At 33.2% G+C, this 21,836-nt stretch overlaps 12 protein-coding genes and 1 pseudogene across 13 annotated transcripts, besides 2 other annotated features; 8 read left to right on the forward strand and 5 right to left on the reverse strand.

The window, feature by feature from the left end:
* Window positions 1-131: part of a mobile genetic element that runs on past the window's edge.
* Window positions 132-325: 194 nt separating this feature from the next.
* On the forward strand, window positions 326-633 carry TVAGG3_0506430 (uncharacterized protein; the record flags this gene model as incomplete). The annotated part of the gene is made up of 1 exon (XM_001311236.1): window positions 366-611. The coding sequence occupies one exon, from the start codon at window positions 366-368 to the stop codon at window positions 609-611; it is 246 nt and encodes an 81-aa protein (XP_001311237.1).
* A 491-nt stretch (window positions 634-1,124) lies between these two features.
* TVAGG3_0506440 (regulation of cilium movement involved in cell motility) lies at window positions 1,125-1,703 on the reverse strand (the record flags this gene model as incomplete). The annotated part of the gene is made up of 1 exon (XM_001311235.1): window positions 1,125-1,703. The coding sequence occupies one exon, from the start codon at window positions 1,701-1,703 to the stop codon at window positions 1,125-1,127; it is 579 nt and encodes a 192-aa protein (XP_001311236.1).
* Window positions 1,704-1,959: 256 nt separating this feature from the next.
* TVAGG3_0506450 (uncharacterized protein) lies at window positions 1,960-3,376 on the reverse strand (the record flags this gene model as incomplete). The annotated part of the gene is made up of 1 exon (XM_001311234.1): window positions 1,985-3,367. One exon carries the CDS (start codon window positions 3,365-3,367, stop codon window positions 1,985-1,987), a length of 1,383 nt encoding a protein of 460 aa, XP_001311235.1.
* Window positions 3,377-4,338: 962 nt separating this feature from the next.
* On the forward strand, window positions 4,339-6,024 carry TVAGG3_0506460 (methyltransferase domain-containing protein; the record flags this gene model as incomplete). Its single annotated transcript, XM_001311233.2, has 1 exon — window positions 4,369-6,012. One exon carries the CDS (start codon window positions 4,369-4,371, stop codon window positions 6,010-6,012), a length of 1,644 nt encoding a protein of 547 aa, XP_001311234.1.
* Window positions 6,025-7,538: 1,514 nt separating this feature from the next.
* On the reverse strand, window positions 7,539-9,244 carry TVAGG3_0506470 (centriole elongation; the record flags this gene model as incomplete). The annotated part of the gene is made up of 1 exon (XM_001311232.1): window positions 7,742-9,070. One exon carries the CDS (start codon window positions 9,068-9,070, stop codon window positions 7,742-7,744), a length of 1,329 nt encoding a protein of 442 aa, XP_001311233.1.
* Window positions 9,245-9,401: 157 nt separating this feature from the next.
* Window positions 9,402-11,206, reverse strand: TVAGG3_0506480 (cellular macromolecule catabolic process; the record flags this gene model as incomplete). Its single annotated transcript, XM_001311231.2, has 1 exon — window positions 10,982-11,206. One exon carries the CDS (start codon window positions 11,204-11,206, stop codon window positions 10,982-10,984), a length of 225 nt encoding a protein of 74 aa, XP_001311232.1.
* A 3,136-nt stretch (window positions 11,207-14,342) lies between these two features.
* Window positions 14,343-21,836: part of a mobile genetic element that runs on past the window's edge.
* Window positions 16,680-17,018, forward strand: TVAGG3_0506500 (protein of unknown function, DUF4106 family; the record flags this gene model as incomplete). The annotated part of the gene is made up of 1 exon (XM_051236797.1): window positions 16,680-17,018. The coding sequence occupies one exon, from the start codon at window positions 16,680-16,682 to the stop codon at window positions 17,016-17,018; it is 339 nt and encodes a 112-aa protein (XP_051094621.1).
* TVAGG3_0506510 (protein of unknown function, DUF4106 family) lies at window positions 17,394-17,930 on the forward strand (the record flags this gene model as incomplete). The annotated part of the gene is made up of 1 exon (XM_051236798.1): window positions 17,394-17,930. One exon carries the CDS (start codon window positions 17,394-17,396, stop codon window positions 17,928-17,930), a length of 537 nt encoding a protein of 178 aa, XP_051094622.1.
* Window positions 18,340-18,732, forward strand: TVAGG3_0506520 (uncharacterized protein; the record flags this gene model as incomplete). Its single annotated transcript, XM_051236799.1, has 1 exon — window positions 18,340-18,732. One exon carries the CDS (start codon window positions 18,340-18,342, stop codon window positions 18,730-18,732), a length of 393 nt encoding a protein of 130 aa, XP_051094623.1.
* Window positions 18,762-19,993, forward strand: TVAGG3_0506530 (annotated as a pseudogene). Its single transcript has one exon. A coding segment is annotated over exon 1 (1,232 nt).
* TVAGG3_0506540 (protein of unknown function, DUF4108 family) lies at window positions 20,030-20,449 on the forward strand (the record flags this gene model as incomplete). Its single annotated transcript, XM_051236800.1, has 1 exon — window positions 20,030-20,449. One exon carries the CDS (start codon window positions 20,030-20,032, stop codon window positions 20,447-20,449), a length of 420 nt encoding a protein of 139 aa, XP_051094624.1.
* On the reverse strand, window positions 20,466-20,918 carry TVAGG3_0506550 (uncharacterized protein; the record flags this gene model as incomplete). Its single annotated transcript, XM_051236801.1, has 1 exon — window positions 20,466-20,918. One exon carries the CDS (start codon window positions 20,916-20,918, stop codon window positions 20,466-20,468), a length of 453 nt encoding a protein of 150 aa, XP_051094625.1.
* Window positions 20,955-21,830, forward strand: TVAGG3_0506560 (protein of unknown function, DUF4106 family; the record flags this gene model as incomplete). The annotated part of the gene is made up of 1 exon (XM_051236802.1): window positions 20,955-21,830. The coding sequence occupies one exon, from the start codon at window positions 20,955-20,957 to the stop codon at window positions 21,828-21,830; it is 876 nt and encodes a 291-aa protein (XP_051094626.1).

Consider the following 21,836-nt stretch of genomic DNA (forward strand, 5'->3'; position numbering starts at 1 on the left):
TTTCCTTTTTTTATATGAAGTAGAACCTTGTGAAGCATTGATTCAAGATCACCACCTCATAAGATACCATTTCTTTTTCGGGCACCCAAAAAGTTTATATTCATTTTTTGACACGTAAAGGGTCACTTTACGATTTTTGGTTAATTTTGTCACTTTTGGATAATTAAGTTTCCAATTCAAATATCCGTATCGTAAAGAAATATGGCATAACATAGTATTTAGAATTCAAACATCAACTAATTTTTTAAATTGAAAGGATTAGAACGATTAGAAATTTTGGCTTTGAAAACATTATTATAAAAATGTTATTCTATATTCTTGCATTTGCTTCAGCACTTAACAACGAATAAGAGCAATCTCAAAAAATGATTTTCCCCTTCAATGATAACATTTATGCTGAAGAATCTAACACAACCAATACCTCAACACCTGAACCAACACCAAATGACCATTATCCAATTACCAAATACGGAATCATTACAATGTGTGGTTGTTTTGTTTTCGGAGTCATCATCACAATTATTGCAATCATTTGCTATCACAAGAAACCAGAGCTCAATGTAATCAATAATGATCCCTTGCTCCCAGAAAATACAACCAAGAATACATAATTTAGATTTGTTACTAAAATTTAATTCTTTCACTATTTAATTTATAATATATGCTATTTTTCGGGCTTCTTGATATCCCAACAATATTTTCCCCTTTACAAAATAAGATTGCTATAAAAAAATTCCATTTTCATAGATTTTGATCTCGAGAATCTCCGTAAAATGTAATATTATAAGTAATTTAATTCTATGGCGTAGTAGGAAAATTTATAATTGTTCTTGTGTTTCCAAAAAAAAAACAATATTTGCTAAATTTACACAAAACTATGAAATGTTCAAAATATAAACAGTAAATACATTCCATATCTCAAAAGCATATATTTTTAATAATAATATCTCGAAATCGGCCTGATAACTTTCGGGCGATACTTCGCACATCAAATATCCATCGCTAAAATCAAAAACCATTGGAAAAAAATTTACTGGCCTACCTTTTGAATAAATGATAGTATAGTTCACAATAAACAAATAACGAGTTAAATAGCAATCTAATTAAAATAAAAACAAAATATTTTATTCTTCGCCCTCTGGCTTTGTTGGAATAAGTCTGTATTCCGGAGGTACTTCATCTTCTGTATAGAGTCTATCTGAGAAGTAAATACGTCTTACACGACAGTTTGCATAAACAGAGACACGGAGTGTTTCGATGTAGTTAGTACCATATGCACGACGAGTAAAATCACTTAAGTTGAATTGAATTTGGTTCCAACCAGGATCAAGTCTCATTGGGAGAGTGCAAACAAACGGTTTAACACGAGTCTTTGACTGGAAGTTAGATGCACGGAAGCGGCGTCTCATGTTCATATCATCAAGAACTTGGATTTCGAACGTAAAGTACTTTTTAAGGTACTTTAAGACTAAAACCAAGAAAGGAAGTTTGATGGCCAATTCTTCCTTTGGGTCGATTGGGCATGTGATGTATGTATTGTTAACAGTTGTGCTAACGATTTCAAGAACGCAAGATCTAATATCTGGATCTGTTAGTCTTTTGATATAGCCATTTTCAACGTGCTGTTCCCAGATACTAAGTGGCTTTGAACCAACTGAGTAAAAAAGATTTAAGAAACCTGCCTGGTATTTATCTCTGAACATTTTTTTTGAAATGAAATAAAAAAAAAACGTATTTTCCCGCAATTCATGATAGTGATAATAACAAACAGCGACTCAATAAAATAACTCATTGTTGATAATTCACGGTCCAAAAGTTCGATATCAATTAGAATTGGATAAATTTCATTCTCGATTATGTAGTTCTATGTTCAGGAATATGACATTTTATTAAAATACATAGAGGTTACTTGAAATGAACTGAAATTGGTCAGTTATTGCTTAAATTAAAATAAAATTATAAAAATTTAAAAACAAACAACAATTCATTTATAATTAATAACTAACAGTGTTAATGGAGATGATAATCTGGACTCTATATGGCACTCTTGGTTAGGTGGAATATAGAAATCTGAATGTTCTTCAAGTCTATATTGTCTTCCGTTCAGATTCATGACGCCACTTCCATCTAAATGGACTACATGGCGTCCGAATGTTTCTGGTGTGAAATCCATGCTGTCATCTGCTGGAATTGTAATTTCTTCCTCTTTATAAGGTCCGGATACGATATCTACCTTCGCTTTTTTAGTTTTAACATCTTCATCATGGTTTACAGTCTTCTTTTCTTGACTTCGCATTGGTGTTGTTACACGTGAAGCCATTGTAGAGTAATTTTGAATTCCTGCAACATATCTTAAGTTTCCTTCTCCAACACCATATTTAACATGCTCTCCCATCCAATGGCGAAGTGGTTTCACTCGAATTCTTTTAGATCTTCTTAAAGCCATTGGAAGATCTTCATTTTCTTGCTTACTATCATCAATTTCGGGAATTATAATTTGTATATCATCATCGCTTGAAATTACACTAAAATCGTACTTTGGAATTTGAGATTTTTTGGTTTTTGCAGGTTTCTGCGATTCTGAAGTTTCTTCTTTAACTTTCTTGGGCTTGACTTCACTCTTTTGCTTCTCTAAGGAACTAGGAGATCTTTCTTTTTTAATTTTGTTAGAATTTTTAGGTTTTTTAGGTTTTGTCGGATTTTCAGTAGTTTCGGCGGCTTCTTCTTTCTTTCCTTTAGTTTTTTTAGTAGTAGATTTAGAAGTTTTTGTGTTATCTTCTGGATTTTGCTCTTTTGACTTTTTGGTGCGTTTTTTCGTCGAATCCCCTGATATTTTAGGTTCTTTAGGTTTTGGTGGCTCTTTTGGCTTTGTTATTTTTGGTTTTTCAGGAATTTTTTGTTTCTCATTTTCAATTACTGTTTCATTATGGTGTGGAAGTAGAACAGGTTCTTCCACATCAGAAGAACTTGGTCCAAATCCAGTAATTTCATCATCAGACTCAAATTTACTTGTTGAAGAAATTGTGATTGTCTGATAAGGAACAGCTTGAGCTGAGATAGGTTTATTTTGCGTATTTGATGTAGTTTTTTTAAGCTCAGGTGATTCTGTTATATTATTTTTAATTTTTGAATCTGAAAGTGAAGTTTTAGGTTTATTTACTTTTTCTCCAACGGTTCGTTTTGGAATTTCGGCGGGTTGCTCCCAAGAAAAAATTGGCGCTTGCTTTGGCGAATTCTTTTGCCAAAAATCGTTAATATCATCAAAACCGGCTTTTTTTGTAGAACTTTCACTTGCCTTCGGTGAATTTGTGAAATTGCTGACCACTCCTGATGGATCCCAGCCTCCAGAATCCGAAGAACTGTCCATTGAAAGAAGGTCTAAAAAGTGACAACCCGCCATTTTTATCTTTGTGTTGAAATTATTTTTGGATAAATCTTCTAAACACAACAGAATATCAATTGGATTCATGTTTTGCATGCAAAAATAACGAAAAGTACAATATGTTCCCTAGTTTTATCAAATTTAATTCAACCCAGGGACAAATAAGTAACAACGAAAATTATGAGAGGGAAGTACTATCTAAAATTGCAGAACTCAAGAAACCTGATGATGTTAAACGCTTTCATCTCACTGAAATCAAAAAAATGATTTCATTAGCTTACAAAGAAGGAATTTGGAAAAAGATCTTATTTAGAGAATCAGTACTTGGTTGTGGAAGAAATGTGCTTCAAGCGGTATGTAAAAATATTCACCTCAACCTTGTTAGATCTATCATTGAAAATTTTCTGTGATAATGAAACAAATGATAATCAAGAAAGCTCACCATTCATCTATGCATTAAAAGAAGGCCGTCTAGACATTGATAAATATCTTATTTCTGCTTGTGCTGATCGTGAAGGAAAAGATGAAGAGGATTATGGAAAAACACCACTCATATATGCATCATCTCAAATCATTAAGACTTTGTTCAATATCTAATTTCTGCTGGAACTGTTATAGATGGAGCGGATGATGGAAATACAACACTTATGTATGCATCAAGATGAACTTATCCAATGCCTTATTTCTGCTGTAACTTATAAAGAAGCAAAGGATAATGATGGAAATACTGAACTAAGTTGTTCAACATCACAAACATGCTGGATATGATATAGAAGCTGAGGATAATGATTGAAAAAATGAATTGTCACATGTAAGAAACAATGTTTATCAATTCTTGATTTTGATGGGAGCTAGCAATTAAGATTATTTGTATTTAAGTGCATTCTTTTTTTAAAAAAATCATTTAGCACACCATCACTACACAAATTTCTCTCTAGCAGAATTTTCTTTTCAATTTCAAAATCAAGCCGATAGAAGATTTTAAAATGAGCCGTGTTGCTACAGTTCTTCCTCACGGCGAGTTTTTTGAAGGTGAAATAGATGACTTTTTAGCAGTGTGTGACAAATATTTCAATGATTTCTATTCATATTGCACGAAATGGTCTGAAATTTGGGAAATTCTAAATCCGAACATGTGCACATCAGAGAACACACATTTCAATCTTTCTTGGGAGGATGACTGCTCAAAATTACTAAATGACAAAGAATTTCATGATAAAGTATTTTTATCTAATGATTTTTCAAATATATCATCATCACTTAAAGACTTTCTTACAGAATCAAATAATCTTTCACTTAAACGTGAGTTTTCCAGAGAAGAAATTCCAGTTAAACAATATTTTTCATTACAAGGCGAAACATCATTTGACAAAGCTCAAGAAGTGATGCAGTTTACATATGCATTCGATACGCTTCTCAGAAACTTCTACCAAATTGATGATGAAATTTATCATGGAATTGCTTCCCATCAACAGGCAAACGAGGTACTCAAACAAATACATATTGATCAAAAACCAATTTTACATCGCGAAAATATGAGACTTATTGATGTTGGCGCAGGAAAAGGATATCTTTCGATTTTTGCAGCCAACGAATTAAGAATACAAACATTACCAATAGAAGCATCATTAAATCACTCCTGTGCTCTTCTTGATCGTATTGGATGCTTAGTTTCTCAAAAAAGAGCAAATACAGATAATTTCAATATAATGAAGATGTGCATTGGCTATGTAACATCATCTACGAGTGTTGAAGCCATAATTCATAACGCAATGTCCTACGAAAAATGGATTATGACGATGTTACAGATTGATAAGGGACCACAAAGGCATTTACACAAAAAACTGATGCCGCAGAATCCAACAGAAGCTCCTTTGGACATTTCCCAGGTCAAAGGAAACCAAGAAGAGAAACCAAAGAATATTAATGGAGAATTAGCCTGCGAAATCAAAGTTTCAGATGATATTCATGAAAACATTAATGTAAATGATACATTTCTTGTCTCAATTCATGCTTGTGGCAACTTATCAGTTGAATCCCATGAAATTGCTTTGACTTGCCATGATTGCAGAGGTGCTGTTAGCGTTCCATGTTGTTTCCAGCATTTAACTGTTGATAAATGCCCTCTTATCCCTGAAAACAATCGAATCTTTGAATTTATGTTCAAAGGAGACACAATGAAGAGGAAAGACTTCCTGAATCATGCATTATCAACATACTTCTGTGATTACGAGAAGCATAAAGAGATCGTATCTAAATTCCTTCCAAGAGAAATTATTTCTGCATTTATTCCACCAAGAGTGTCCGTCAAAAAGATCAAAAGACTAAAAGATGAGGACGAAGTATCATACGTTCAAAGACTATCTCAAATGTTTGGTGGAAATGCAACAAAAGAAGAAGTACAAGCAAGAATTGACTTTACAACTAAACAAATATGGAGAATGATGGCCCAACAAACAATGAGAGAGTTTTTCGGCCACGCTTTTGAGACTTTTGTTTTAATTGATAGACTTGCTTATTACGCAAAGCTTGTTAAGTTAACAGGTAAGAAGTACTACGTTGGAATGTTCGATTGCATGTCACCAATATCACCAAGAGCTTTTATGCAATTTACATTAAAAATTGAATAAATTGTTATTATTTTAATAAAGATATTCTTTAATTATTTGTTATGTTTGTCCATAATTTTACTGATAAATTAACAAATTTAATTCATCTCAAAATTATTATCATAATTACCATAAAATCAAACAAAATATTCATGTTATCTAATGACAATAAAAGAATATATACTAAATTTTCTGAAAAATATGTAACATTCAAAATTTAAACAGTGAACACATTTCACATCTCAAAAGTATACATGGCACGATGGGCGCTACTTTTTTGGCGCCAGCGGCGCCGCCCGCGCCTCCGGTGGCTCCCACTGGTGGGGAGGAGACGATATAAAAAGATATAAATTTTACTAAAAAAATTGAATTTTGGAAATTCTTTTGATTTTTTTGAATGATTTACGAAGAGATTGAACACATTTTGTACTATGAAATATCGTTATTAATAAATTTACTTCTTAAACATCTATTAAAATCGCAATTTTGAATATTTTTATGATTTTTTTTGAGCCGATCACTTGCGCCCGCGCCCACTGGGAGGGGCGCTTGTAAAGTATTCAAAAATCAATGTAAACATTTCAATTTTTGCTCCCACCTCCCATTGGGAGGGGGGCATATATCTTGTAGCGTTCAAGTTCAAGTGATGAAAGTGCATAAGAAAGCTCCTTAATCATACCGATAGAAACAGCATTAGGGGCGCCAAATGGCGCTCGGTGATGTTTCCCATAAAAGCTTAATTTCAGGTATCCATAATCATAACCTGTCAGACGCAATAATTCATTAGCACACAATCATCGTTTCTCAATCAAGAAACGAAACGCACGATTGATTATGCTGGCCATTAAATTTTCATATCAAATAATTTACTACTTCAAGAAAAATTAAAGACTATCATCAACCAAAGCTTAAAATTCTCAGTGTTTACAACTCTCATACTTCGAATATGCATATTTCCAAAATAGCATGAAAATTTTTTTTTCATTTGAGCTCATTTTCTTTTGTTCTATTAACTAATACATGCAGTACAAGCTTGTTATACGTATACTTAATAAGTAAGGTCTTAAGGGAAATAATAAAAAAGAATTTTGCTATTAATTATATTAAACAATATTTATTTGTAATTTCGTGATAATTATATTTCTTATTACAAAGTAAAGGTATTTGATATAATGTTTGCCTTACAAAAATGTTTCCTTTGTCTTGCCACCATAGGTATTCTATTTTGTCACTTTTTGCGCCCGCCGTGCCATGTATACTCAAAAGAAGATATTGAGTGAGCAAGACATTGAATATAATTTTTAATAATAATATCTCAAAATCGGCCCGATAACTTTCATGCGATACTTCGCACATCAAATATCCATCCCTATATAGTAACTATCCATAGCCAAAATCAAAAATTATTGGGAAAAATTTTGCTGGTCTACCTTTTAAAATCATAACACAACATTTATTTTTCAGAGATGAGTTGATGTTATTTTGCTTGATTCAATCATTTCAAGGAGATATAATTTTTTTCTTGATAAAATTAGGGTATTTTTCATAATCAATGTCATTATGAAAATTTAATCATATAATTTATGAGTTTTACAATATGATGATACATCAATATGATACTTTGAATGAAATCATCAATAAACTTTAAACTTATAACATAACTTTATTCATAATAAATATCGATATCAATATACAAACAAATAAAGAGTGAATATTACTTCTTAATAAAATTAGATATATAGGAAATCAATTATTCATATGAAACAACAACTTTTCCATTGGTTAAGGCTTCTGTTTTACCATCTGGGAAATGAGTTTCATAATCACCATTGGGATAAATAATCTTATATGTTCCATTAGGAAATTGAATTGCTTTATCACCATTTGCATAGTGTTTTTCTTTTTGTCCATTCGGAAATACATAAATAACAGAACCGTCAGGTAAAGATAGTTCAATTGCGTTAGTCTCCTTATATTTGTAACCAACAGCTTTATCAGGAAATTCAATTGCAATATCTTTGTTAACATAAAATATGTATAGATTCTGACCTTTTCTAACTTTCTTAGTTCCATTTCTAAACACAGTTCCTTTAGATCCATCTTTGAAGATAACGACTTTTCTTCCATCTTTCTTTATCTCTTCTTTATAGATTGGACCTGGATTATAATCAAAATCTAATTGATATTTATCATGGATTATTTGCCTCTTTTTGACTTGTTTTATTAGATTGTTATTGCGTTTTCCTTTATCTGAATTTTGTGATGAATTAGTTTTCATGTAATCTCTTTTCAGAATATCATTGATTATTTTAGTTTCCTTAATCTTTTGTGATAGAGGAGATTGATCATCATATTGTGCTTCTTCTTCCTCTTCTTGATTATATCCATCCCTTTCAGCTTTAACAATGTTTTGTTCTTCTTCTTCTTCATGATGTTCTTCCTGATGAATCTCCTCTTCTTCATCATCATTATTAGTTTCATTTTGCGGAGGATCATCATCTGGTGTTATAAATGTTACCTTTGGCCGAGTTTTTGGTTGTTGGGGTTGTTGTTGTTGTGGTTTTTGTTGTTGTGATATTTTTTCAAGTAATTGTTGGCGCTCAATTCTCCATTGTCTCTTTTCATTTTCATATCTTTCTGTAAGTTCATCAATTTTATTACGAAGGTTGATAATTTCTGCGTTTTGTAGTTTGTTGTCTGTAATCATTTTATTTTCTTCGATCTGCTTTCTTTCCTTTTGTAATTGTAATTTCTCAGCCTTAATCCAATTTTCATTCCTAAGGAGATCAGCTTCTCTGCGTTTAACATCACTTAATCGTCTTTGTAATTCCATAAAAGCTTCATGGAAATCATTTTTCTGCGTTTGAGTAATGTTTGTAAATGCATCTTCAGGTCTCATTCCTCCAGGCATTAATTCATCAGGAATATTAAATGTCACACTTTGGCGTTTTCCTTGATTTGTGTTTTCGTTTTCTTCTTCTTTTAAAGCTTTCTCGAGCTGACAAAAAGTATCAAGTTCTTTATCTTCTGCCGTTGTTTCATATCTAATTGGTGAAGAAGGAGTTTTCTTTTTGCTCATAAATACAAATTATAAAAAATGTACGTTTAGAAATTTTAGATTCACAAGAAATGCTTTATAGTTAGAATTTAATCTCTGCATTAACCATATATATATACATTTCTCAATCTAACCACTCATAATTATGAGTATCTTCATCAATCAAAATCAAATTTCATTCATTTGCAATAGTGGATATTGTAGATCATAGCCCACAAACATGTTAGTTGATACAAATATGTCTTCAAGCCTATGATGAAGTTTTATTATTGATTTGCTATATTTTTTTGGAAGGTCAATATTTATTTCATTGTCATAGTCAATTGTAGGACACAATCAAAAAGAGCAGTAATTTAGGATAGAAAATTATTTAAAATAACTTATAAAATAAAAAATAATAACATAAAAAGGATGAAGCACTGATATGAAATACTAGTGTGGATCCAATAACTCAGCATGATCAAATGATAATTGAATATCATTTGTGTTCACGAAAATATCTGTAAATAAAATGAAAAAGAAGGGAATTACTTGTCCAAAAGTCTCCCTTAAAATAAGACTAACAAATTGACCTACAGAACATACAACTTCTAATGCAGAATGTCTTGATATTTCTATTTGGAAATAAATTCTCATTACAACTCGAACAAATAGACCAATTGATGCTAAAATACATAAAGCTAGTACTACTTGATCACTTGAGAATGAAGAGCAAGATAATCTTACTTGTAAGTAATGATACATCAAAAACATAAAGCAGCTGAATATCGCTGCAAGTAGGAAGTCAAGTGATAACGCAAAGTAGTTTTCAAAGTCTCGAAGAATGATTTTTGTTTGGGCAACTGTAATTTGAACAAAAAACGTAATTAAGAAGATTATTAGGGAGACAGGGATAAGTACAATAGATGTGTATTTGATAACTTTAATGAAACAATGTAGATGCGAACTAACGAATGTTAAAAATAAATTGCACCACGTAAGTAGAATTAAACAAAAAGATATATCAACGATATATCCAGGAAACGTTGTCATGAAGAACGATAAGTGTTTGATTGTTTCTTTCTTTTTTAAGGCTGCAGACGCGATCATAACTGAGCATTTCAATAAAAGCATGAAAATAATAAATAATCGCGAAACTTTCATGGAATTTGTGAGTTTGACTAAACGCATTTTTGTTCTCACGTATGAATAAATCGCGAATACGAATAAAATGAAGTAAAATATCCCAAAAATGCTATAAACCGCAATGAATTCGTTTTGAACATGAACATCAGAGCATCTAGATGTATTGTTTTCAAAATACATTGATGGCTTGCTGAGATATCCAATAAAATTTTGGAAGATTATATCGTCATTTTCAATTTCAATTCACCTCATCAATATGATAATTTTTGAACTATATCGAACGTAATAAATATCATGTTTAACTGCAAAATTTTCTAACCTTAAATTTCAATGCAATCATCTTTTCGGCGGATTGATAAACATTACATAGATATTTACCAGTGGAGATAATATCATACGCTTTACATGGGCTATTTTCATCACCATTACATGTATTAGACTATTATTTCATTGATAACTTCTAATGCAGATATTTATGTTATTTTTCAAGGTTTAACGATAATGTCACTTATCACCCATCAATCAGCTAATCTGCTCAAAGCATTAGGCTACTTCATTTTGAGAATTCTTATCCGAATTATTTGATTAGTTTGAAAATAAATAATTTAATGATGACGCTTTAATTTTTATCTCATAAGATAATATATATACAGCAGGCGAGCTAATATGTCCATTTTGATATTTTTCTTACTCATTTGATTTGAAAACTAGTTTAAAAGTTAAGTACTGATGATTTGTAAAAAGGAAATACAATACAATTAAAGCATAAATACAAACAATTTTATTAAAAGAAATAATCGAAACGAATTATCTCATACGAATAATGAGATTAAGTGTATCGTTCTTGTTGATCTTGTAATCTTGGATCATTGAACCATTAATGAGGCGCCGACCGGCAAAAATTAGATCTTGTTGAGTTAATGGAATTCCTTCTTTGATTTGGATTTGCGCTTTAACATCTTCAACTCTATCTGCATTGCTGACATCATATGCAACTGCATTGCCAATAATCTTCTTGATAAGAACCTGCATTCTGAAAAATGAAATGAAAAATTTCTAAAATTTCATAAGATTTTTTTTGCACATAAAATTTCTTTTGATTACTTTTGAGAGGATAAAATTTTACAACTGATAACGTTAAAATTGTCCATGTTAATTATGATTGATGCTAAATAATCTCTTGTTTTACCAAAAACACCTTTTTTGGTTGGCCAATTCAAATTTGAATGAAAATCTCATTGAAATATGAACAGTTGAAAATTTCGAAAATACGAGAAATATTCAAAAAAAAAAAAAAAAAAAAAGGTAGTGGGGCTTCCAGGGGCTGCGCCCCTTCTAGCCCTGTAGTTTTTATTTGTAGGGGCTCCAGGCACTTCGTGCCCTCTAGCCCCTGAAGATGTTTAGTATAAATGAAGTATAAAATGAGGTTTTTTGGGTATAGGGGGCTTCCCAGGGGCTGCGCCCCTTCTAGCCCATAAAATTTTTGAAAGTCGTTGTCGTTGACTTTTCGGTAAAAAAAATAGTATAACTTTGTCCGGACAAGTAAGGGTCTATCGTCGCTACAGGAAAAGTTACAGGCGTTCCAAGGAAGTATACTTTGAGAGACTCTTTAGAAACTTTAGACGTTTTACATAACCATCCATGCTTTTACTTTACATCCGATAAAAGTGGTTTGGAAACCGTTATGAGATGGTTAGAGGACATACATGACTATGAGTTTAGATATGACAAGATAGAATATGAGAGAGGTCCTATAAACCGGAGAAAGTGTCATATAAACATCTGTCAAAAACCGTTTTTTACTTCACTTAAAATGCCACGTAAGCTACGTAAGAATATACGTAAGAGGAAGGGAGCATTGAAACATCCAATAGTAAAACTGACACCACAACAAAAATTGCAACAACAAATGCTGAATGACCCCACTATGTTGCAACAAATGTCAAGCAACCCTATGCTTTTAAACCGAGTTATTGGTGCACAGAGTGGAGGTTTAAGAGCGGCACTTTTAGCGAAAATGGCAGGCTATGGTGGAGCTGCAGACGGAACAGCTTATAACCCTCAAAGTCAAATGAATTTGAGTTCACTCAAAAATCAAATATCAGATGTCAAAAAGTCAAACATAGACATACAGAAGCAAATAAGTGAAAACGAAAAGAAACTAGAATATGACAGACACACAAAGAAACTCAATGAGTTAAACGTAGAGAAAAAGAAGAAGAAGAACAACTGAAAGAACTAAGTACAGAGGAATATGCGAAAAAAGTGTCAGAAAAAGCAGCAGAAGTAGCAAAAATGGAACAAGATGTTATAAATTTTGAAAAACCATACTACTCATATAAAGTACTGAAAGATGAAGAGATAAAACAAAAAGCCCTGAAGACATATATGGATAGCGATGAGTATAAAAAAGAAGTTGAAGCAAATGTAAAGGCAGAAAAACTTTTACAGTTGCAAAACCAAACCGTACAGTATGAAAACTTAGCACAAGAAAGTAAAATAACGACGCAGCCATGCAAAAGGCAATGAAAAGCGCAGAATATATAAAAGCTAACAATGACTGGTTAGATGCCCAAGCAACGCCAAAGCAGCCCAACTTATAGGGTCAATAAGGACAAAAATACAAGCGGATTGAAGACAGTTCAAATGAAGCTTTAATGAATGCTGACTTTAAGAACGCCTTCAAAGCTCTTCATAGTAAGGTGAAACAAGTGAACGACTTCTCATTGGAAAGAAACTGAAGTCTGAAGGTTTCGACAAAGAGTTAAGAGAAGTAGCACAAAATATGACGAAAATAAACAGATGCAGCAACGAGACAGGCAGTTCAAAGTGCCTATGACGCCGTTAGAGCAACTGTTGTGAAAGTCAAGAAAAAGAGTTACAACAGACCAAAACAGACCTAGTAAATGCTTTCTTAAAAACGAAAAGTCAGGTAGGACACTATGCTGCAGATGGAACATATGTGCAGCTGGTGGAACTTATAAACCAGCTGGTGAACTTATATACTAGCTAGTGGAATTTATATACCACCAAACCCTCCAAGAGAAGCACCTGCACCAGGACTACCTAAAACATTTACATCGTCACATGGACATAGACACAGGCATGCACCAAAACCAGCACAACAACCAACACAACAACCAACACAACAACAACAACCAGCACAACAACCACCTCCACAACCAGCACAACAACCACCTCCACAACCAGCACAGCAACCAACAGTTCAAAACACTGCACCACCTCCACAACCAACAGTTCAAAACCCTGCACAACAACAACCACAAACAGAGCAAGGACATAAAAGAAGTAGAGAACAAGGAAACCAAGAATTCTTAAAAATGCTAAAGGAAAAATATGGTTACCCAGATACTATTGACTTTAGTGACAGATATAAAGAAGCTATTAGAAAGTTCAAGGAAGAAAATACTGACCCGAACCTATTTAGCTTTATGGCTCAGCATAAAATCGGATATAATTTCAAACCTGGAAAATACAAGCTCGCTAAGGGATATGATTTAATAGCATATCGTCCAAATGACATGACTGAATTTACTCCGAGATATTTTATGTCAGAGATAAATGACAATTCAACTCTCTTCATGAAACGCGTAAAAAATAGAGACGGAACGAAAGAAGAAAGGCTTATGAATGCAGATGACTTAAATAGGGAACTTGTTAAAAACGGTCTCGGAATATATGAAATGCCAGCAGATGAGGTACAAGAAACTCCACAGGAAGAAGTTCAGATACAACCAGACATGGAAGAAATAGTTCAGCAACAACAGCTAGAAGAGCCTGAAGGAAACGAACAAGTCCCTCCTTTGGAAACTAACTTCACAGAACTAGATGAAGATTTGGAACAGCCGAAAAATCTTGACCCTCAACAAGAGTATGAGGTGAATATGGAATCTTTCCAAGAGTCTAAAAAAAATTCGGCTGACATAGTAGAAGAATATCGAAAAATGTTTGCCGACATACAAAAGACTCCAACACCAGATGAAAATATTCAGCATAGAATGGAAGTACTGAAAGAAAATGTACACAAATACAACAACCCTTTTACTTACGACCATATAACGTTCAATCTTTGGCTGAACTCGGTGAAAATAAAAGGTTAAATTTCAACAAAACATATAGAAATGAAACATTGTTTAAAGTTCATTCAGAACCTAACCAATATGGAAACAAACCTACTTTTGTTTCTGCAGACTATGGAACTACAATGAGATGGGGTCATAAAGCAAATCCGGATAGGTGGTTCATAAACTTACAACCACAATTCCAAGAAGTTGTAGACGCAATGGAAGTCAATGGTGAACCAGATATAGCTGGTATTTTCAGCGCGGCTTTAATGCCATTGAAAGATATGAAAGATGCAGATATTTTGGACCAGTATGAAATGAACATGGCTGATGGAAATATAACACCTGACGTTCTAAAACATTTATCTCAAAGAACTACACAGAACCATAGAGATGGTATATTTGGTGAAGAGTTTAGAAAGAAAGTTAGGGAGACAGAAGGAAGAGAACCTATTGTACATGACCTTGCAAACGAAAGTTTGCAAAATGTCATAAAAACTTACTTTGCAGACAATGAAATGAGAAGGGATGAATATTTAAGAAAACTCAAATGGACAGTACCAAATGAAATGTTAGTATTGAAAAACATGTTCCTTGACAAAATAAAACCAACTACAGAAATAAATGACGCAAGACTGAAACATTGGGTAAAAGCTTTCCCATTCACAAAAGATATTGTTGGTAACATGGAAAGAAAACCAGATTGGCTACAAAAACATATATTTGGAAACGAGCTTATTCCATATGGACAAGCTCTGTTTGAAGAGCTTGAACCGGAAACTCAGGAAAGAGTCATGCAAACAATACGTGAAGACTCAAATACAAACTATGACAAACTCTTTCTAGGATATAGGGTACCTGAGATGGGCGACCAGAGCCCAAAGGCAAAAAGGACATGGGAAATTTACAACATACTAGGTGAACATGAGGCAAAGATGCAACAACTTGAAGCAGAGGGCAAGTTACCAAAGAAGAAGAGAAGAGTAGAACAAAGTGAAAGTAGTGAAGAAGTAACTTCATCTAGTGAAAGTAGTGGCAATGAAGGAAAAAGAAGAGTTAAAAACTCAGCCAGGAAGAAAGTAAAGCGTGGTCCACGTGGGTTCTATTATGACATATAAATCCAACTATTCTATATTTTTACCCATATGAAATGTACGCCGCTCAGAATATAACGCCAACAGTTTTGGATGCCATGAACGGAAACGTTTTCCGAATGGTATAACGAATGCGACAATGCCATTAGAAGGTCAGAAATAGTTCCTGGAACTTACGAATATACAACTGCTGTTTCTTATGGAAACGTAGGTGAGTTTGGAGAAGGTTCTTCAACAACAGTAGATATTGCATGCGACAGGTTTCACATTATTTCTATTGACAACTCATTCTTATACGTGGAACAAGACATTGAAATAAAACCTTCTGCCAGGTTGTCTGACAAGAAAGGTTGCAATGGAATTTTCTATGTCGGATACCAATATGCTCCAGAAGTTTTCATGGGATATAAGATATATTCTAACTCTGACTTAGTTCAAACAGTAACATGGGCAAACTATGAATGGTTCGCTTTGAGAAACTCAGTACAACCACAAGCTAGAGAACAAACAGACCAGTATGCAACATTGAGAAAATAAGAAGACTTGACCCTAACGTTCCAGGAGTTTTATGTTAACCTTTCTGGACAAACTGCAGCAGCAGTAACCAAAGTAAAACTGAAACTTAGAGTTCCTTTGTCATCTTTCCTCATCTTCAGGTTTTTAAGATACTTGCCAAACTGGGCAGGAAAAATTTCTATCGAACTTACTCCAAGCAAAAATAACTTAGTCATTGCACCAACACAAGACCCATTCACTCTTACAGAAGTAGTGGGAACAAATAAAATGTCATTCGCCGACTTTTGCAAAACAAAGTTGACTTAGACTTTGGTTTCTCAAACCTCAACACTGAAGTAAACTATTATTTCAATGCTGCTGGAGATGCTTGGGACCCATAGTTAAGTTCACATGCGAAAAGTTTGAATGCAAGAGAATAGAAAGCAGACTTGCAGTCTATATGTTGGACCCAGATATTTCAAATGCTTTAGCTGCCAAATATATTGCAGTTCCACTTATGTTCCCTATACACCAAATATCTGTCAAAAGACTTTGCAGGTGAGTTGGAAACCAAAGTGCTGACCCAGGTGCAAGAACAGATATTGCCTTAACAACTGCAATGAAACATGCAGATACTATGTTTGTACTGTTCAGACGAACTATAAATGACTATTCTTGTTTCTACAACCCCGGTATTAAATATCATATAAACATAGATGGCAAATATTATCCAAGAGAAGAATATTCTACAGTTGAGGATATGAGGTCATACAACTTGACATTAGATGCTATGAACTTTAACAACAACTTCACAACAACCATAACCCTGAAATGCAAAGTTCTATTATGCCATATGTGAAAGTATGGACTCATACAGGAGGTCAAAAAACTCAATATACAAATGGAGACCGTTCAAACTTTTGGCTTGGCATTCCATTTGCTGACTCAGAAGACTTTATGGGTGGTATTTCAACTGTTGGTACTGTACAAATACAATATACTGGTGACAGAGACGGTCCAGATGAACTGAGAGCAAAGAAGTTTACAAAACCAATAGCACTTTTCACGGAAGATGCTCTTTTGAAGATTCGTTCGATGAAACCTGCTGGGGCTCCTCAGATTGGCATAACGACAGCTTCCATCGAGCAGATTTTGGCAGCAGGTCAGTAAGTTGTTCTTGAACTGACTTCTCTCCGTCAAATATTGACAGTACGCCAGTTTTGACATAAATTGTATTATAAACTTACCTTTAGAAATATCTGTAAGTTTTGAAGTTATATTTTTGTCTGCTTCAAGAACTTTCACCATTTCAGTTATACCAACTTTCTTTGCTTTATGAAAATATTTTGGTTCAGCAAAGACTGCTATTCTATAACATTTTCCATTGTTTGTGTAAAGAACTATTCTGTCAATGTATTTGTATTGTTTGTGTGTGTAAACTTTGTTCTGCTTCAATTCGAAGAGATACTCGAATACGTCCATCTTTTTATTCTAAGTAAAATGTCATTTCCGAAAAATAGAAGCGTGAGTGTTTCAAAAGGTTTAATGGCGGTGGCAGATGTGAAGTTAAATTCACCAACTCAAACAAACAGTCAAAGTGTTGTTGTCAATGTCAAAGACAGAGATGTTGAAGTGGGGAAACCATACGAAGACCAAGATGGTATAACAATAGTTCCTGTAAAAGAACAACCAACATACCCTGAAGTTAGCAGAGACTTAAGTTCTGTTGCAGATATTCGAAACGACTACCAACAACTGAAAGACAAACTTCAAACTCAGGAGAAGATTTGTCAAGCTTTAGGTATAATGTTAAACTTGGTCGAACACAACCCTGTAAAAGTGAACTCATATGTCATTGCACCTCATGAAGTTTTGAAAGAACTATTGAAACTTTTGACAGAGGCAGACGATATAAACATCAAAGAAATAGAACCCGACGTTAGTTGCTGTGGTGTTTCATATAATGTCATTGACAAGATATACGTTATGAAAGGAGGTGAAACGTTGAACTTAAAATATAGTTTCCCAGACGTTATAAAAATATTTGACGACCACAACATTTCATTAAAATTTATTTGCTAAGTAAATGGCAGAAGACACAATGGTTTATACTATTACGACTAAAAACCCTGAGTCATATAATTCTATAACAACAAACTTACAAAGTCCTCAAGGACGATATTGTAAACTAACCTTAAACACAATGACGACTAAAGCCTGTTTTGCTCTTTTGACACCAGAAGATTTTATTGTTGTGAATGGTAAAAAATACTCCTTTGAAGATACTTACTCAGATATACCACCAACAGGTTTTGTTGACTTATTTAATACTTTAAGGACGAGTGTAACATGTGCTGCAACTAGAGCAGGTTTCATTATGTTTGGATGTCCGACTGAGTTTACTATAAACAATATGAGCTATAATACAAAACTTATTTCTGGTTTTTACTACCAACAGTTTCCTATAACAGGAAAAGGTGTCATACAAGGAATGTCTATTCCATTGACTTTAAGTACACCTATTTTATATATTGTTTCAAACTTAGGTTCAAAGTGCTATTCGAATGTCGACAGAAACTACTATGACCAAAAGATACTCATGCGTATAAACAATACTTTCTCTGCTGGTTTGCCTATTGTTCATTCGAATGCAGAATTTTCAACCTTAGTGAACTCAAACACTTTGGCAAGTATAACGTTGACATTAGTTGACGCAAACTTTGTTCCTGTAAAACTTTTATGTCCTATGTATTTGTCAATGACGGCAGAAAGTTTCGAATTGGAAGATGCAACTGGTGAAAGTATTGTATTACAAGAACAACTTCAACAACAAATAGCTCAAGAACAACAAATGCAACAAATGCAACAAATAGCTCAAGAATAAAAAAAAATATTTTTTTTATTTTTATAAAAATGTACAGAATAGATGTTTCAGATTTTTATGACTTCCAAACATTCAGAAATATGTGTCCATTTCGAGACTATAACAAAGCAGTCGAGAATTTGAAACGTTTAGTCATTTATGTCGACTCTGCCCCAGAATGTTATGTTATGAAAGAATGGGATGTAGTCTTTAACAAACCTAAAGCGACAATAGTTTCAGAACAAGAATGTAAACAGAAACTTAAGAAAATAAAAGTCGTACAAGTTGGAATGAAGATGTTAGATGCTTGGGATATCTTATTGTCAAAGTTAGAAGATTTTTCAGTTCGTGGTATAAAGTTTTATACACCTTCTCCAAACTTCTATTCTATCTTCACTGGATATAAATACGAACAAGTAGAATGGAAAGAAAATGTTATAGAAGCTTGGTTAGACCATGTCAAAGAAATTATATGCAATGGAAACGAAAAGGTTATGAGTATATCTTATGTTGGTTTGCAAACATCTTACAACATCCAAGTGCTAAAATGAAACTGCTCTCATTATAATTGGAAAACAAGGAACAGGTAAGAACACATTCTTTACAGATATCTTATGCAAACTGTTAGAAGGTTATTCGAATCCGAATATGACAAACTTAGAAAACATCTGCGGTAAATTTAACTCTTCAATAGAGAATATGAAACTTATAGTATGTAACGAACTTCAAAGTATAGATACAACAAAAGTTTTGAACTCAGATGCTTTGAAGAGTCTTATAACAGACAAAGTTGGAGTTGTTGAAAGAAATATAAAGACCAAAGAGTTTGTGAAAATGTTGCAAACTTCATTATGGTTTCAAACAATGCTGTTCCGATGAAGTTAGAAAGTTCTGACAGAAGATATGTAGTTGTCAGAACGTCAGATTCTCATATGCAAGATACAGAATATTTTGACGACTTAGCAGAAACTTTGACATCTGACTTTTACAACCACTTGTTCTCATATTTATGACATTAGATATTTCAAAGTTCAATCCAAGACAAATTCCACATACCGAAGAGAGACAAACATTGTTAGAAGCAAACAAGAGTGTATATGAACTGTTCATAGATGAAACTGACTTTGAGTGTTTAGATGAAAGGTCATTGTACGATTCGTATAAACAATATTGTCAAGAGTATGGTTATATGACAGCGTCTAAACGAACATTCTTGGCAAATGTCAAAAGTCTTTTAGACGTACAGAATGGTGTATATACAAAGAAAAATTTTTCTGAGTAAATTTAAAAAAAAATATTTTTTTATCCGATAGAAAAGATGACGAAATTCATCTCAGTAAACAAGTACATGTCAGGACTTAAAGAAGAACTAGACCCATTCACATATTTGAATGTTTACTTCTACCATTTTGAAAAGTCTTCATTCAGCAAAGTTTGGAACATCGAACCAGTTAAGTTTGCTATTGTGACTAAAAATGGTGCGAAATTTGAAGACTTAGACATAGAAGGTTTGTTAACAGTCAAAGAAAGTTTTGACAGAAGGTTCTCAAACCTTAAAGAAGGCAAAGCATACAAACTTGTTATACCTTATGAACCAAAGAAAGCAGACGACTATGAATATTATGAGTCTAAAGTTGTAGAAGTTCAAGGTAAATTGGGTAAAAAGATTTTAGAGTCTAAGCCAGTGTTTACTCCTAAAGAGGAAGAGAACATTGACATTGACCCAGAAATGTTCTAAAAATAAAATTTTATTTTTACATGTCAAATTTCTTTTTCTCTGGAACTGGCTCTGGTTCTTTCTTCTCTTCTTCTACTTTCTTTTCTTTCTTTTCTCTCTTCTTCTTTTCTGGTGGAGTTATGTTAAACTTCTCAGAACCATATTTTTGTAAAAGTTCTTTGTCCTTTAATAGCTCATCTATTCTGTTTTCTATTTCATCTTCAAGAACAGCGCATGTGTCTTCTTTGCATTCTAAGAACTTTTGTTGGACTTCATCTTTCCAATCGGCGTCATCTCTGTCAACAAGTCTGTCATTGACAAATTTTAAGACTGCTCTGCTTAATGTTTTATGGTTCTTGTCATATTCCCAGAAACAGAACTTTAGAACAAATTCACCTTTCTTGTTTACACTATGTAAGATTTTATGGTCGACAGATGTTTTGCTGTCGAAAAGCTTGTCTCGAATATAGATGGCGAAATCGCTAGACATTTTCTAAAAGATAAAAATTTTAATTTTTCTAAAAATATGTTAGAAAAAAAGTTTGCTGACATTGACAAAAAATTTGAGAATGTTTTAAATAAGAACAAGAGGAAGTTGGAAAATGCTCAGATAAAACCCATACATGACAAGTTCTTATTTGCTCAGAATGGTATAACAGGTCTAATTGCACCGCCTGGGTCGGGTAAGACTTTCACTTATCTTAAAATGGCTGCACAACAACAAGAACTAGATGAGAAGAACCCATTCTATGAGTTAGTTGTTATTTGTAGTACTTCTGGTCAATTTGACCAAACCGTAAATTCGTTCAAAGATATTATAAAGAAGTCTAAGTTAGTATGTATAAAAGACTCTGAGTTGTTAGATTGGATAAAGAAGTACCAAAGAAGAGTTTTGAAGTACAATGCTATAAATGAGTATATAAATTCTAAGTTTAAAGACCCAAATGAGGAAATGCAGAGAATATTAGAGAAGAAACACTTCAGAAACAAACAGAAAGAGATAGAATACATTTCGAAGAAATTGCAATCTTACGATTGGAAAACGTACCCTCACAGATGTCTTCTTATTTTAGACGACTTTGCATCTCATCCTTTGTTAAAGAATAGAGAACAAGACATGTGTCGAATTCTTAAGAAGCTCAGACACTTTAACATCTCAGTTGTCATTTGTGTGCAGACAGCCAAGAGTTTAAGTAAGGATGTAAAGAGAATACTTACTGACATTGTACTTTTCCCCGGATTGTCCGAAGACGATTTCATGGAACTTATGAAAGAGTCCATGGCAGGTAAGTTTGACAGACATGAACTATGGGAGAAGTACAAAGTCATACAAGACCCTCATACTTCTTTCAGAATTCATATCTACGCGAACAAAGTTCAAATTGTAAAAAGTCAAGCGTAAAAAATG

Source organism: Trichomonas vaginalis, chromosome II, assembly GCF_026262505.1.
Source record: "Trichomonas vaginalis G3 chromosome II, whole genome shotgun sequence".
NCBI lineage: Eukaryota > Parabasalia > Trichomonadida > Trichomonadidae > Trichomonas > Trichomonas vaginalis.